This window comes from Oncorhynchus keta, unplaced genomic scaffold (assembly GCF_023373465.1).
Source record: "Oncorhynchus keta strain PuntledgeMale-10-30-2019 unplaced genomic scaffold, Oket_V2 Un_contig_17849_pilon_pilon, whole genome shotgun sequence".
NCBI lineage: Eukaryota > Metazoa > Chordata > Actinopteri > Salmoniformes > Salmonidae > Oncorhynchus > Oncorhynchus keta.
In genome coordinates, this window is record NW_026280614.1 from 1 (window position 1) to 15313 (window position 15313).

General features: G+C 46.5%; 2 protein-coding genes and 2 long non-coding RNA genes across 12 annotated transcripts in view; all 4 read right to left on the reverse strand.

Annotated features, from left to right (window-relative positions):
• Positions 1-1693: 1693 nt before the first annotated feature.
• Positions 1694-5644, reverse strand: LOC127919914 (tyrosine-protein phosphatase non-receptor type 9-like). Its single transcript, XM_052503745.1, has 3 exons — positions 5529-5644; positions 2252-2395; positions 1694-1903 (listed from the first exon to the last, which is right to left on the reverse strand). The coding sequence occupies exons 1-3, from the start codon at positions 5559-5561 to the stop codon at positions 1766-1768; spliced, it is 315 nt and encodes a 104-aa protein (XP_052359705.1). The 5' UTR covers positions 5562-5644; the 3' UTR covers positions 1694-1765.
• A 1812-nt stretch (positions 5645-7456) lies between these two features.
• On the reverse strand, positions 7457-9306 carry LOC127919916 (uncharacterized). 2 transcript variants are annotated; one of them, XR_008104465.1, is made up of 3 exons: positions 8655-9306; positions 7812-7851; positions 7457-7518 (listed from the first exon to the last, which is right to left on the reverse strand). It is a non-coding gene; the product is annotated as an uncharacterized LOC127919916 (long non-coding RNA). The 2 variants fall into 2 exon arrangements; XR_008104464.1 differs by having other exon boundaries at positions 7769-7851.
• A 30-nt stretch (positions 9307-9336) lies between these two features.
• LOC127919915 (uncharacterized) lies at positions 9337-10709 on the reverse strand. 8 transcript variants are annotated; one of them, XR_008104457.1, is made up of 3 exons: positions 10534-10706; positions 9561-10338; positions 9337-9450 (listed from the first exon to the last, which is right to left on the reverse strand). It is a non-coding gene; the product is annotated as an uncharacterized LOC127919915 (long non-coding RNA). The 8 variants fall into 8 exon arrangements; XR_008104463.1 differs by having other exon boundaries at positions 9343-9450; positions 9518-10294; positions 10664-10709; XR_008104461.1 differs by having other exon boundaries at positions 9343-9450; positions 9518-10338; positions 10664-10709.
• A 307-nt stretch (positions 10710-11016) lies between these two features.
• The window catches only part of LOC127919913 (ubiquitin-like modifier-activating enzyme 6), a gene marked incomplete at its 5' end in the record, with an annotated part of 77221 nt that continues 72924 nt past the window's right edge, over positions 11017-15313 (reverse strand). Inside the window, 3 exon segments of the mRNA XM_052503744.1 lie at positions 11017-12451; positions 13329-13423; positions 15135-15222. Coding sequence (XP_052359704.1) covers positions 12304-12451; positions 13329-13423; positions 15135-15222 — 331 coding nt within the window.

A 15313-nucleotide genomic window follows, 5' to 3' on the forward strand; every position in this document is an offset into this window, starting at 1 on the left:
TCCCTGTCTCCTTCCCCTATACATATCTACCTCCATCACTCCAGTATCCCTGTCTCCTTCCCCTATACATATCTACCTCCATCACTCCAGTATCCCTGTCTCCTTCCCCTATACATATCTACCTCCATATCCAGTATCCCTGTCTCCTTCCCCCTATACATATCTACCTCCATCACTCCAGTATCCCTGTCTCCTTCCCCCTATACATATCTACCTCCATCACTCCAGTATCCCTGTCTCCTTCCCCCTATACATATCTACCAGTATCCATCACTTCCCCCAGTATCCCTGTCTCCTTCCCCTATACATATCTACCTCCATCACTCCAGTATCCCTGTCTCCTTCCCCCTATACATATCTACCTCCATCACTCCAGTATCCCTGTCTCCTTCCCCTATACATATCTACCTCCATCACTCCAGTATCCCTGTCTCCTTCCCCTATACATATCTACCTCCATCACTCCAGTATCCCTGTCTCCTTCCCCCTATACATATCTACCTCCATCACTCCAGTATCCCTGTCTCCTTCCCCCTATACATATCTACCTCCATCACTCCAGTATCCCTGTCTCCTTCCCCCTATACATATCTACCTCCATCACTTCCAGTATCCCTGTCTCCTTCCCCCTATACATATCTACCTCCATCACTCCAGTATCCCTGTCTCCTTCCCCTATACATATCTACCTCCATCACTCCAGTATCCCTGTCTCTCCTTCCCCTCCATACATATCTACCTCCATCACTCCAGTATCCCTGTCTCCTTCCCCCTATACATATCTACCTCCATCACTCCAGTATCCCTGTCTCCTTCCCCCTATACATATCTACCTCCATCACTCCAGTATCCCTGTCTCCTTCCCCCTATACATATCTACCTCCATCACTCCAGTATCCCTGTCTCCTTCCCCTATACATATCTACCTCCATCACTCCAGTATCCCTGTCTCCTTCCCCCTATACATCATCTACCTCCATCTCATCACTCCAGTATCCCTGTCTCCTTCCCCCTATACATATCTACCTCCATCACTCCAGTATCCCTGTCTCCTTCCCCCTATACATATCTACCTCCATCACTCCAGTATCCCTGTCTCCTTCCCCCTATACATATCTACCTCCATCACTCCAGTATCCCTGTCTCCTTCCCCCTATACATATCTACCTCCATCACTCCAGTATCCCTGTCCCCTTCCCCCTATACATATCTACCTCCATCACTCCAGTATCCCTGTCACCTTCCCCCTATACATATCTACCTCCATCACTCCAGTATCCCCTATACATATCTCCTTCCCCAGTATCCCTGTCTCCTTCCCCTATACATATCTACCTCCATCACTCCAGTATCCCTGTCTCCTTCCCCTATACATATCTACCTCCATCACTCCAGTATCCCTGTCTCCTTCCCCCTATACATATCTACCTCCATCACTCCAGTATCCCTGTCTCCTTCCCCTATACATATCTACCTCCATCACTCCAGTATCCCTGTCTCCTTCCCCCTATACATCTACCTCCATCCTCCATCCCATCTCCTTCCCCCCAGTATCCCTGTCTCCTTCCCCCTATACATATCTACCTCCATCACTCTAGTATCCCTGTCTCCTTCCCCCTATACATATCTACCTCCATCACTCCAGTATCCCTGTCTCCTTCCCCCTATACATATCTACCTCCATCACTCCCAAAGAATATGGATCCTGTAAATTTATCAAAGTGGCCAGTAAATCAAATTATTCCCTGGTCACGTTGTCTGGGCGCTACATTTTCCTAAAGAAAACCCTGACACACACACAGACACGCCTCACCAGGACGGTGAACTTTCCGCTGAGCAGTTCAGAACGGAGAGGTTCCTCTTCTGGGTTAATGTTGAAGATGCCCTCCTTAATCCTCGTGTTCTGATTGGATGAATCACAGACATACAGGTCAAGGGTCAACCATTAGCACATTCTGGCATAGTTGGGAATTTACAGTGTATGTCGGGGACTAATAGACACAAAAATGCTCTCTCTCTCTCTCTCTCTCTCTCTCTCTCTCTCTCTCTCTCTCTCTCTCTCTCTCTCTCTCTCTCTCTCTCTCTCTCTCTCTCTCTCTCTCTCTCTGTCTCTCTCGCTCTGTCTCTCTCGCTCTGTCTCTCTCGCTCTGTCTCTCTCGCTCTCTCTCTATCTCTCTCTATCTCTCTCACACACACACACACACACACACACAGAGAGACACACACACACACACCTGGTCCCTCTCTGTACCTTGTATGCCTGGAAGAGGTCTATTGCTCGGGAGACATCAAACTTGCGCGCCATGAGGAACTTGACGGCGGTCGGCTGAGAGACCAGAGCAGCACTGTGGGGATGTTCCCTGCTACGCACCTCACTCAGGAACTCCTCCACCGCCTGGGGACAGGCAGAGAGAGAGAGAGAGAGAGAGAGAGAGAGAGAGGGAGAGAGAGGACAGAGTGAGTGTGGGGTTGACGTTGGAGAGAGAGAGAGAGAGAGAGAGGGGACAGAGTGAGTGTGGGGTTGACGTTGGAGAGAGAGGGAGGGAGAGGACAGAGTGAGTGTGGGGTTGACGTTGGAGAGAGAGAGGGAGGGAGGGAGAGGACAGAGTGAGGGTGGGGTTGAGGTTGGAGAGAGAGAGGGAGGGAGGGAGGGAGAGGACAGAGTGAGGGTGGGGTTGAGGTTGGAGAGAGAGGGAGGGAGAGGACAGAGTGAGGGTGGGGTTGAGGTTGGAGAGAGAGAGGGAGGGAGAGGACAGAGTGAGGGTGGGGTTGAGGTTGGAGAGAGAGAGAGAGAGAGAGAGAGAGAGAGAGAGAGAGAGAGAGAGAGAGAGGGAGGGAGAGGACAGAGTGAGGGTGGGGTTGAGGTTGGAGAGAGAGAGGGAGGGAGAGGACAGAGTGAGGGGTGGGGTTGACAGAGTGGAGAGAGTGGGGTTGAGGAGAGAGAGAGAGAGAGAGAGAGAGAGAGAGAGAGAGAGAGAGAGAGAGAGAGAGAGAGAGAGAGGACAGAGTGAGGGTGGCGTTGAAGTTGGAGAGAGAGAGAGAGAGGGAGGGAGAGGACAGAGTGAGGGTGGGGTTGAGGTTGGAGAAAGGGGGGGTAGTTATAAGGGGAGAGGAGAGAGTGAGGGTGGGGTTGAGGTTGGAGAGAGAGAGAGAGAGGACAGAGTGAGGGTGGGGTTGAGGTTGGAGAGAGGGTGGGGGGTTATAAGGGGAGAGGACAGAGTGAGGGTGGGGTTGAGGTTGGAGAGAGGGGGGGTGGTTATAAGGGGAGAGGAGAGAGTGAGGGTGGGGTTGAGGTTGGAGAAAGGGGGGTAGTTATAAGGGGAGAGGACAGAGTGAGGGTGGGGTTGAGGTTGGAGAGAGGGGGGGTGGTTATAAGGGGAGAGGAGAGAGAGAGGGTGGGGTTGAGGTTGGAGAAAGGGGGTGGTTATAAGGGGAGAGGACAGAGAGAGGGGGGGTGGTTATAAGGGGAGAGGACAGAGTGAGGGTGGGGTTGAGGTTGGAGAGAGGGGGGGTGGTTATAAGGGGAGAGGACAGAGTGAGGGTGGGGTTGAGGTTGGAGAGAGGGTGGGGTGGTTATAAGGGGAGAGGACAGAGAGAGGGTGGGGTGGTTATAAGGGGAGAGGAGAGAGAGAGAGGGTGGTTATAAGGGGTGAGGAGAGAGAGGGGGGGTGGTTATAAGGGGTGAGGAGAGCTCGAAGAGTTGTTGACACTTGTGGCTCATGGTTGAACCCCTGTGTGGTGTGTTGTGCTGGTGCCAACAGTATTCAATGTAACCAACATCCCCAGGAAGTAGGAACCAAGACCAGTCACTTATTGGCTAAATCAACAGCAACTCAATCTCTGATTGGTTGATCGAAAGACAGTCGGACAGATATCCACATGGCCCTACGTCACGTGATTGACAGATATACACTAGAGGTCGACCGAGGTCGACCGATTAAATCGGCATGGACGATTAACTTGGGCCGATGTCAAGTTTTTAATAGCGATAGGTTATCAGCATTTTAGGACGCCGATTATGGCCGATTACATTGCAATCCACGAGGAAACTGCGTGGCAGGCTGACCACCTGTTAATCGAGTGCTGCAAGGAGCCGTGGTAAGTTTCTAGATAGCATTAAACTTATCTTATAAAAAACAATCAATCTTCACTAGTTAACTACACATGGTTGATGATATTACTTGGTTATCTAGCTTGTCCTGCGTTGCATATAATCAATGTGGTGCCTGTTAATTTATCATCGAATCACAGCCTACTTTGCCAAACGGGTGATGATTTAACAAAAGCACAATCGTTCCACAAATGTAACTACTTTTAAATAAAGGTCAAATAAAATAAAACATTAAAAAACCTAACCATAAACATTAATTAATTTATTAAAATTGATACACAAGTATATATTTTTAAACCTGAATATTTAGTATATATATTAATCAATATTAACTAGGGAAATTGTGTCACTTCTCTTGCGTTCATTGCACGCAGAGTCAGGGTATATGCAACAGTTAGGGGCCGCCTGGCTCTTTGCAAACTAATTTGCCAGAATTTTACATAATTATGACATAACATTGAATGTTGTGCAATGTAACAACAATATTTAGACTGATATTTGATAGAGCAGTCTGACTGAGGGGTGGTAGGCAGCAGCAGGCTCATATTTCTGTGTGTTATTGTTATTCTGTGTGTTGCTCGTTCGCTTGAGTAGTTGCATTAAAATAACTAACTAAGAGATGCGAGGACCGAGCAAGTCGTAGCTACTAGCTTGGGGCTCTAAGCTACTCGTCTACTGTAGTTTAATTAAATAACACATTAACTATGGCAGTGTGGTCCAGCATAGACTATTTTAGATCTGATAGCGGCTCTTTCGGGTTGTTTAACGTTAACCAGCAATCAGCCAGTTGAACAACGAAAACAAAAGTTTACTAGGAACATGAGAGCAAATTCTGTGAACCAACTGTCGAAAAATAGATAGTTATCAGGCACATTAACTATGACTGAGACCAAACAGTACTCAGAAAGCAAACATGTCACTGGACGTATAAAAAAAACAACCTTGTACTGACATGTTTTACATCTGAAAGTAAGTCGTTATAAGGCTCAAATGAAGCAGAACATGTCCATGTTACTATAGTTACCTAGGTAGGAAACCAAAGAGGATGTGTGTCAACACGGGTCTTCCTCCCTGGCCTAACGTTTCGCTATCGCTACGTAGCCATCTGCGTTCAATAAGTTATTCAAAAATATAAATAATAATATGGGGAACAAAATATATGAAATCTAACCAGTGAGATGTAACTATGTCAGTAACGCATCCAGACGACAGTGTCAACCAGCTAGCTAATAGTAGCATGCTAGCGGCTGTCATAATATATGTAACGGGACCAAAGGATATTTACGAGACAGTATCCTCACCGAGGACAACGTTGACCCTTACAACCGAACTAGACATTTGGGTTTTATTATTAACATAAATGTTTGTTGATGAAATCGAGAGCACTATGGTTAAAAGAAAAAACCCAAGTCCTTACCAGTTCCTCCTGAGTCGTCAAGGCTTCCGCCATCTTGAAGCCTCACGTCAACGTCGTTTCGACGTGCTCGTTCACGACACAGAAGACCGAGTGCGGCGGCGGCGGGGGCGCGGTTGTCACTAGTTACCACAGACACAAAGTCAAAATACGATACAAATATCGCATTTCTTAAAAATATATAAATGTATGAGAAAAAAAAGAGCTTTTAGGTAATAATTTAAGGGTTAAAGTTAAGCAGAAGGATAGCAGTTTAAAGTCAGATTTAAAGAAGAGAAATTGTGGAAATGGGCGTGGTTTCTGCCATAATTATGACTTTGTGGATCTGGTAACTAATGATGACCAGATGGGAGGCGGGTTCGTGCTATATAGAATCCTTTGGGAAGGTTCCCAAAAACCTAACTTTAATAACCCCAAAAACTTTAACTATAACCTTTACCTAAACTTACATTTTAACTTCAATTAAGGGGGGGACGGGACGTCCCGAGGAGCCCGAATAACATGGACCACGGGAGGAGACTACGGGTCGCCAAAGGGCTCATTCTACAAAAAGTCGAACGTTAGTGTACACTTCTAATGGAGATGATGATTTGATAAATTCTGCACCATTCTTTATTAAGATGTTAGGTGACACAACACATGGTGGAAAAGAATACCAAGGTTTAGTTTAATGAATGTATATCCATGTTTGTGATGTTATTTTATATACGTGAATCTCTCTCTGTCGTGAAAATAAATAAGACAGGCAACAGTTCAGTCACAAAACATCCTGAAAACTATTTTTATTGAGCCATCACTTGTCACAATAATTTACATAATATGTTTATTTTGTATTTTTTATTTTACATGTTATTCTTCTGACATTCACTATCAAGGAAATCCTGATAGAATCCTGTGCAAAACAGTTGGTGACGGAGTGTCTCAGCGGCACCCTATTCCCTATATAGTGCACTACTATAGACATTACATTACATTTACCAGAGCTCTATCCCCTATATAGTGGTACTACTATAGACCAGAGCCCTATTCCCTATATAGTGCACTACTAGTGACCAGAGCCCTATTCCCTATATAGTGCACTACTAGTGACCAGAGCCCTATCCCTATATAGTGTACTACTAGTGACCAGAGCCCTATTCCCTACTATAGTGTTATCATCTCTGTCCCTCCCATTACTGTTATAGTCCCCTCCCATCTTCAACAACAGACTAATTAGCCCATTTACCATCTGTTATCATCTCTGTCCCTCCCATCTTCAACAACAGACTAACCTGTTATCATCTCTGTCCCTCCCATCCACAGCTAACCTGTTATCATCTCTGTCCCTCCCATCTTCAACAACAGACTAACCTGTTACTGTTACAACAGAGCTCTGTCCCTCCCATCTTCAACAACAGACCAGACCTGTTATCATCTCTGTCCTCCCATCTTCAACAGACACCTGTTACTAACCTGTTATCATCTCTGTCCCCTCCATCTTCAACAACAGACTAACCTGTTATCATCTCTGTCCCTCTACATCTTACAACAGATCTCTGCCCTAACCTGTTATCATCTCTGTCTAACCATCATCTTCAACAACAGACTAACCTGTTATCATCTCCCCTCCCATCTTCAACAACAGTGGTAACTGTTATAGACAGACTAACCTGTTATCATCTCTGTCCCCTCCATCTTCAGACTAAGTTATCATCTCTGTTCCCATCTCAATCTTCAACAGACTAACCTGTTATCATCTCTGTCCCCTCCCATCTTACAACAACAGACTAACCTGTTATCAACTCCCATCTTCAACAACAGACTAACCTATCATCCTGTTATCTTCAACAACAGACTAACCTGTTATCATCTCTGTCCCCTCCCATCTTCAACCCCTCCCATCTTCCCAACAACAGACTAACCTGTTATCATCTCTGTCCCTATCTTCCCATCTTCAACAACAGACTAACCTGTTATCATCTCTGTCCCCTCCCATCTTCAACAACAGACTAACCTAACCTGTTATCATCTCTGTCCCTCCCATCTTCCCTGTATATCATCTCTGTCCCCTCCCATCTTCAACAACAGACAGATCTCTGTCCCTATCTTCAACAACAGACCTGTTATCATCTCTGTCCCTATCATCTTCAACAACAGACTAACCTGTTATCATCTCTGTCCCCCCATCTTCAATCTTCAAAACAGACTAAGCTAACCTGTTATCATCTCTGTCCCTGTCCTCCCATCTTCAACAACAGACTAACCTGTTATCATCTCTGTCCCTCCCATCTTCAACAACAGACTAACCTGTTATCATCTCTGTCCCCTCCCATCTTCAACAACAGACCTGTTATCAACAACAGACCCATCTTCCCTAACCTGTATATCCCATCTGTTATCATCTCTCCCCTCCCATCTTCAACAACAACCTATTCCCATCTCTGTCCCTCCCATCTTCAACAACAGACTAACCTGTTATCATCTCTGTCCCCTCCCATCTTCAACAACAGACAACAGATCTCTGTCCCTAAACAACCTGTTATCTTCAACAACAGATAACCTGTTATCATCTCTGTCCCTCCCATCTTCAACAACCTAACCTGTTATCATCTCTGTCCCTCCCATCTTCAACAACAGACTAACCTGTTATCATCTCTGTCCCCTCCCATCTTCAACAACAGATAACCTGTTATCATCTCTGTCCCTCCCATCTTCAACAACAGATCTCTGCCCTAACCTAACCTGTTATATCATCTTCAACAACAGACTAACCTGTTATGTCCCTCCCATCTTCAACAACAGACTAACCTGTTATCATCTCTGTCCCTCCCATCTTCAACAACAGATCTCTGTCCCTATCTTCAACAACCTGTTATCATCTCTGTCCCTCCCATCTTCAACAACAGACTAACCTGTTATCATCTCTGTCCCATCCCATCTTCAACAACAGACTAACCTGTTATCATCTCTGTCCCTCCCATCTTCAACAACAGACTAACCTGTTATCATCCCATCTTCAACAACAGACCTCTGTAACCTGTTATCATCTCTGTCCCTCCCATCTTCCAATCTTATCATCTCTGTACTCCCAACTATCATCTCTGACTAGACCTGTTATCATCTCTGTCCCTCCCATCTTCAACAACAGACTAACCTGTTATCATCTCTGTCCCTCCCATCTTCAACAACAGACTAACCTGTTATCATCTCTGTCCCTCCCATCTTCAACAACAGACTAACCTGTTATCATCTCTGTCCCTCCCATCTTCAACAACAGACTAACCTGTTATCATCTCTGTCCCTCCCATCTTCAACAACAGACTAACCTGTTATCATCTCTGTCCCTCCCATCTTCAACAACAGACTAACCTGTTATCATCTCTGTCCCTCCCATCTTCAACAACAGACTAACCTGTTATCATCTCTGTCCCTCCCATCTTCAACAACAGACTAACCTGTTATCATCTCTGTCCCTCCCATCTTCAACAACAGACTAACCTGTTATCATCTCTGTCCCCTCCCATCTTCAACAACAGACTAACCTGTTATCATCTCTGTCCCTCCCATCTTCAACAACAGACTAACCTGTTATCATCTCTGTCCCTCCCATCTTCAACAACAGACTAACCTGTTATCATCTCTGTCCCTCCCATCTTCAACAACAGACTAACCTGTTATCATCTCTGTCCCTCCCATCTTCAACAACAGACTAACCTGTTATCATCTCTGTCCCTCCCATCTTCAACAACAGACTAACCTGTTATCATCTCTGTCCCTCCCATCTTCAACAACAGACTAACCTGTTATCATCTCTGTCTGTTATCATCTCTGTCCCTCCCATCTTCAACAACAGACTAACCTGTTATCATCTCTGTCCCTCCCATCTTCAACAACAGACTAACCTGTTATCATCTCTGTCCCCTCCCATCTTCAACAACAGACTAACCTGTTATCATCTCTGTCCCCCCTCCCATCTTCATCTCTGTCCCTCCCATCTTCAACAACAGACTAACCTGTTATCATCTCTGTCCCTCCCATCTTCAACAACAGACTAACCTGTTATCATCTCTGTCCCTCCCATCTTCAACAACAGACTAACCTGTTATCATCTCTGTCCCTCCCATCTTCAACAACAGACTAACCTGTTATCATCTCTGTCCCCTCCCATCTTCAACAACAGACTAACCTGTTATCATCTCTGTCCCTCCCATCTTCAACAACAGACTAACCTGTTATCATCTCTGTCCCTCCCATCTTCAACAACAGACTAACCTGTTATCATCTCTGTCCCTCCCATCTTCAACAACAGACTAACCTGTTATCATCTCTGTCCCTCCCATCTTCAACAACAGACTAACCTGTTATCATCTCTGTCCCTCCCATCTTCAACAACAGACTAACCTGTTATCATCTCTGTCCCTCCCATCTTCAACAACAGACTAACCTGTTATCATCTCTGTCCCTCCCATCTTCAACAACAGACTAACCTGTTATCATCTCTGTCCCTCCCATCTTCAACAACAGACTAACCTGTTATCATCTCTGTCCCTCCCATCTTCAACAACAGACTAACCTGTTATCATCTCTGTCCCTCCCATCTTCAACAACAGACTAACCTGTTATCATCTCTGTCCCCTCCCATCTTCAACAACAGACTAACCTGTTATCATCTCTGTCCCTCCCATCTTCAACAACAGACTAACCTGTTATCATCTCTGTCCCTCCCATCTTCAACAACAGACTAACCTGTTATCATCTCTGTCCCCTCCCATCTTCAACAACAGACTAACCTGTTATCATCTCTGTCCCCTCCCATCTTCAACAACAGACTAACCTGTTATCATCTCTGTCCCCTCCCATCTTCAACAACAGACTAACCTGTTATCATCTCTGTCCCTCCCATCTTCAACAACAGACTAACCTGTTATCATCTCTGTCCCTCCCATCTTCAACAACAGACTAACCTGTTATCATCTCTCAACAACAGTAACCTGTTATCCCTCCCTCCCATCTTCAACAACAGACTAACCTGTTATCATCTCTGTCCCTCCCATCTTCAACAACAGACTAACCTGTTATCATCTCTGTCCCCTCCCATCTTCAACAACAGACTAACCTGTTATCATCTCTGTCCCTCCCATCTTCAACAACAGACTAACCTGTTATCATCTCTGTCCCTCCCATCTTCAACAACAGACTAACCTGTTATCATCTCTTAGTAGGAATCATCATATTTATTATACCAAGTCATTTCCTTTTAAAAACCTGTGAGGGGAAGTGAACAAGTGCACTCTGGGAGGAAGGAGAGATGATTGGGGACACTGTCCTCAATCATCCAGTCGTTATCAATCATCCAGAATAGGGACGTTTAGGTAACGACTAACCTGTGATTCCGCCCTCTCCTCTCAACAACAGACTCCCTGTTATCCTCTCCCTCCCCTCCCTCCCTATCTCTCTCTCCCTCCCCTCCCTCCCCTCCCCCCCCAAATCCCCCAAAACCACGGAAAGTGTGTGTGTATGGGTGTGTAAACACGGTCATTTTTTATTATCATCATCATGACAAACACAACAAGGTTGTTAGTTAAGGCATGTGCATAGCAGTCTGAGCTGTGTTTTAAACCAGAGTAGAAAACACCAGTCTGAGCTGTGCTTTAAACCAGAGTAGAAAACACCAGTCTGAGCTGTGTTTTAAACCAGAGTAGAAAACACCAGTCAGAGCTGTGCTTTAAACCAGAGTAGAAAACACCAGTCTGAGCTGTGTTTGAAACCAGAGTAGAAAACACGAGTCAGAGCTGTGTTTGAAACCAGAGTAGAAAACACCAGTCTGAGCTGTGCTTTTAACCAGAGTAGAAAACACCAGTCTGAGCTGTGCTTTAAACCAGAGTAGAAAACACCAGTCAGAACTGTGCTTTTAACCAGAGTAGAAAACACCAGTCTGAGCTGTGCTTTTAACCAGAGTAGAAAACACCAGTCTGAGCTGTGTTTGAAACCAGAGTAGAAAACACAGAGGGACTACTATGTACACAGCCAAGTGCTTCCCTCTTCTCATAGAGGTAGAAAGAGAACTCATCAGACCAGGTTATACCCATCTACAGCCCTCTTTCTACCTCTATGCTCTTTCTCTAATAATGGTACATGGGGCCAGCCCTGTTCTAGAATCACCATCTGTTCTAGAATCACCATCTGTTCTAGAATCAACATATGTTCTAGAATCAACATATGTTCTAGAATCCGCCCCTGTTCTAGAATCCGCCCCTGTTCTGTAATCCACCCCTGTCCTGGAATCCACCCCTGTTCTGGAATCCACCCCTGTTCTAGAATCCACCCCTGTTCTAGAATCCACCCCTGTTCTAGAATCCACCCCTGTTCTAGAATCCACCCCTGTTCTAGAATCCACCCCTGTTCTAGAATCCACCCCTGTTCTAGAATCCACCCCTGTTCTAGAATCCACCCCTGTTCTAGAATCCATTCCCTGTTCTAGAATCCATTCCCTGTTCTAGAATCCATTCCCTGTTCTAGAATCCACCCCTGTTCTAGAATCCACCCCTGTTCTAGAATCCACCCCTGTTCTAGAATCCACCCCTGTTCTAGAATCCACCCCTGTTCTAGAATCCACCCCTGTTCTAGAATCCATTCCCTGTTCTAGAATCCACCCCTGTTCTAGAATCCACCCCTGTTCTAGAAGCACCACTGTTGTCAACTAGGGTTTTGCAGGTACAGGGGGTTAGGTTGAGGGGACTGAGGGGTGGTTATATTTGGTTAGTTTGAGGGGCGTCAGGGATGTTATGGTCCGGGCGTGTCAGGCGGTGTGAGCGTCTCCGTCGGGGCTGAAGTAGTACCTAACGGGGGGTCCAGGAAGGTCCTCATCACCATCTGACTCTGGAGCGAAGGACACGGTCAGGTCAACATAGCGACGGTCTACAGACGGTTTGATCAACTTCTGCATCCTGGGAGAGGGAGGAGAGGGAGGGAGGAGAGGGAGGAGGGGAGGGAGGGAGGGGAGGGAGGAGGGGAGGGGAGGAGGGGAGGGGAGGGGGGGAGGGAGGAGGAGGGAGGGGGGGAGGGAGGGAGGGAGGGAGGGAGGGAGGAGAGGGGGGGAGGGAGGAGAGGGAGGGGAGGGGAGGGAGGAGGGGGGAGGGAGGGAGGGGGAGGGGGAGGGAGGAGAGGGAGGGGGGGAGGGAGGAGAGGGAGGAGGGGGAGGGAGGAGAGGAGAGGAGGGAGAGGGAGGAGAGGGGGAGGGAGGGGAGGAGGGGGGGAGGGGGGGGGGAGGGGAGGGGAGGGAGGGAGGGAGGGAGGGAGGGAGGAGGGAGGGAGGAGGAGGGGGAGGGAGGAGGGAGGAGAGGGAGGAGGGGAAGGAGGGGAGGGAGGGGGAGGGGGAGGGGGGGGGAGGGAGGGAGGAGGGGAGGGAGGGAGGAGAGGGTGGAGGGGGGAGAGGGTGGAGGGAGAGGGTGGAGGGAGGGAGGAGGGAGGGAGGGAGGGAGGGAGGGGAGGAGGGAGGGGTGGAGGGAGGAGAGGGTGGAGGGTGGGAGGGAGGAGGGAGGGAGGGAGGGAGAGGGTGGAGGGAGGAGAGGGCGGAGGGGGAGGAGGGAGGGGGGAGGGAGGAGGGGGGAGGAGAGGGTGGAGGGAGAGGGTGGAGGGAGGAGAGGGTGGATGGGAGGAGAGGTTGGAGGGAGGGAGGGGGAGGGAGGGAGGAGAGGGGGGATAGAGGGAGGAGGGGGGGAGGGAGAGGGAAGGGGGGCGGAGAATGAGAGACTAAGATTCACAGTGATTCAGGAGGACACAGTGTGTGTGTGTGTGTGTGTGTGTGTGTGTGTGTGTGCTTACGTTAGTTTCAGTCTCTTGTTGTGTCCTGGCATCACAGGAACATAGAGCATCTTCACTCCATGGACAACCATGGTAGGTTCTATCCCATAATTCACCTGTAATACAACACAGTCAACACCATGGTAGGATCTATCCCATAATTCACCTGTAATACAACACAGTCAACACCATGGTAGGATCTATCCCATAATTCACCTGTAATACAACACAGTCAACACCATGGTAGGACCTATCCCATAATACAACACAGTCAACACCATGGTAGGCTCTATCCCATAATTCACCTGTAATACAACACAGTCAACACCATGGTAGGATCTATCCCATAATTCACCTGTAATACAACACAGTCAACACCATGGTAGGATCTATCCCATAATTCACCTGTAATACAACACAGTCAACACCATGGTAGGATCTATCCCATAATTCACCTGTAATACAACACAGTCAACACCATGGTAGGATCTATCCCATAATACAACACAGTCAACACCATGGTAGGATCTATCCCATAATTCACCTGTAATACAACACAGTCAACACCATGGTAGGATCTATCCCATAATACAACACAGTCAACACCATGGTAGGATCTATCCCATAATACAACACAGTCAACACCATGGTAGGATCTATCCCATAATACAACACAGTCAACACCATGGTAGGATCTATCCCATAATACAACACAGTCAACACCATGGTAGGTTCTATCCCATAATGCAACAGTCAACACCATGGTAGGTTCTATCCCATAATGCACCTGTAATACAACACAGTCAACACCATGGTAGGATCTATCCCATAATACAACACAGTCAACACCATAGTAGGATCTATCCCATAATACAACACAGTCAACACCATGGTAGGATCTATCCCATAATGCACCTGTAATACAACACAGTCAACACCATGGTAGGATCTATCCCATAATACAACACAGTCAACACCATGGTAGGATTTACCCAGTAATAGGTTCTACCTGTAATACAACACAGTCAACACCATGGTAGGTTCTATTCTGATAATACAACACAGTCAATTAATATAGGTGAATGTGTCTCACTGTGTTGATGAAGTCAGAGAGAATTAATATAGTAATGAATGTGTCTCACTGTGTTGATGAAGTCAGAGAGGATTAATATAGTAGTGAATGTGTCTCACTGTGTTGATGAAGTCAGAGAGAGGATTAATATAGTAATGAATGTGTCTCACTGTGTTGATGAAGTCAGAGAGAGGATTAATATAGTAATGAATGTGTCTCACTGTGTTGATGAAGTCAGAGAGAGGATTAATATAGTAATGAACTGTGTTGATCAATATAGTCAATGAATGTAGGCTCACTGTGTTGATGAAGTCAGAGAGAGGATTAATATAGTAGTGAATGTGTCTCACTGTGTTGATGAAGTCAGAGAGGATTAATATAGTAATGAATGTGTCTCACTGTGTTGATGAAGTCAGAGAGAGGATTAATATAGTAGTGAATGTGTCTCACTGTGTTGATGAAGTCAGAGAGGATTAATATAGTAATGAATGTGTCTCACTGTGTTGATGAAGTCAGAGAGAGGATTAATATAGTAATGAATGTGTCTCACTGTGTTGATGAAGTCAGAGAGAGGATTAATATAGTAGTGAATGTGTCTCACTGTGTTGATGAAGTCAGAGAGAGGATTAATATAGTAATGAATGTGTCTCACTGTGTTGATGAAGTCAGAGAGAGGATTAATATAGTAATGAATGTGTCTCACTGTGGTAGGTTCTATCCCATAATGGATTAGTATAGTAATGAATGTGTCTCACCAGCACTGCGTTGATGAAGTCCGAGAGGGAGAAGTGTTGGTGACCCCACACAGTCCAACGGTCCCAGATAGAGAAAGAGATGTCTTCCCTGAGGAGAACACACAGACAGGACTCAGTGACAGAAACAGAGGGAGACAGAGAGAGACAGGGAAACAGACAGAGAGACAGACAGAGAGAGA

Coding starts and splice junctions, on each gene's coding strand:
- LOC127919914 (XM_052503745.1), bottom strand. CDS start 5,561: ATGGCGGAAGCCTTGACGACTCAGGAGGAACTG. Junction 2,396..5,528: donor TGACGACTCAGGAGGAACTG/GTAAGGACTTGG, acceptor GCCTGTCCCCAG/GCGGTGGAGGAGTTCCTGAG. Junction 1,904..2,251: donor ACCTCTTCCAGGCATACAAG/GTACAGAGAGGG, acceptor TCATCCAATCAG/AACACGAGGATTAAGGAGGG.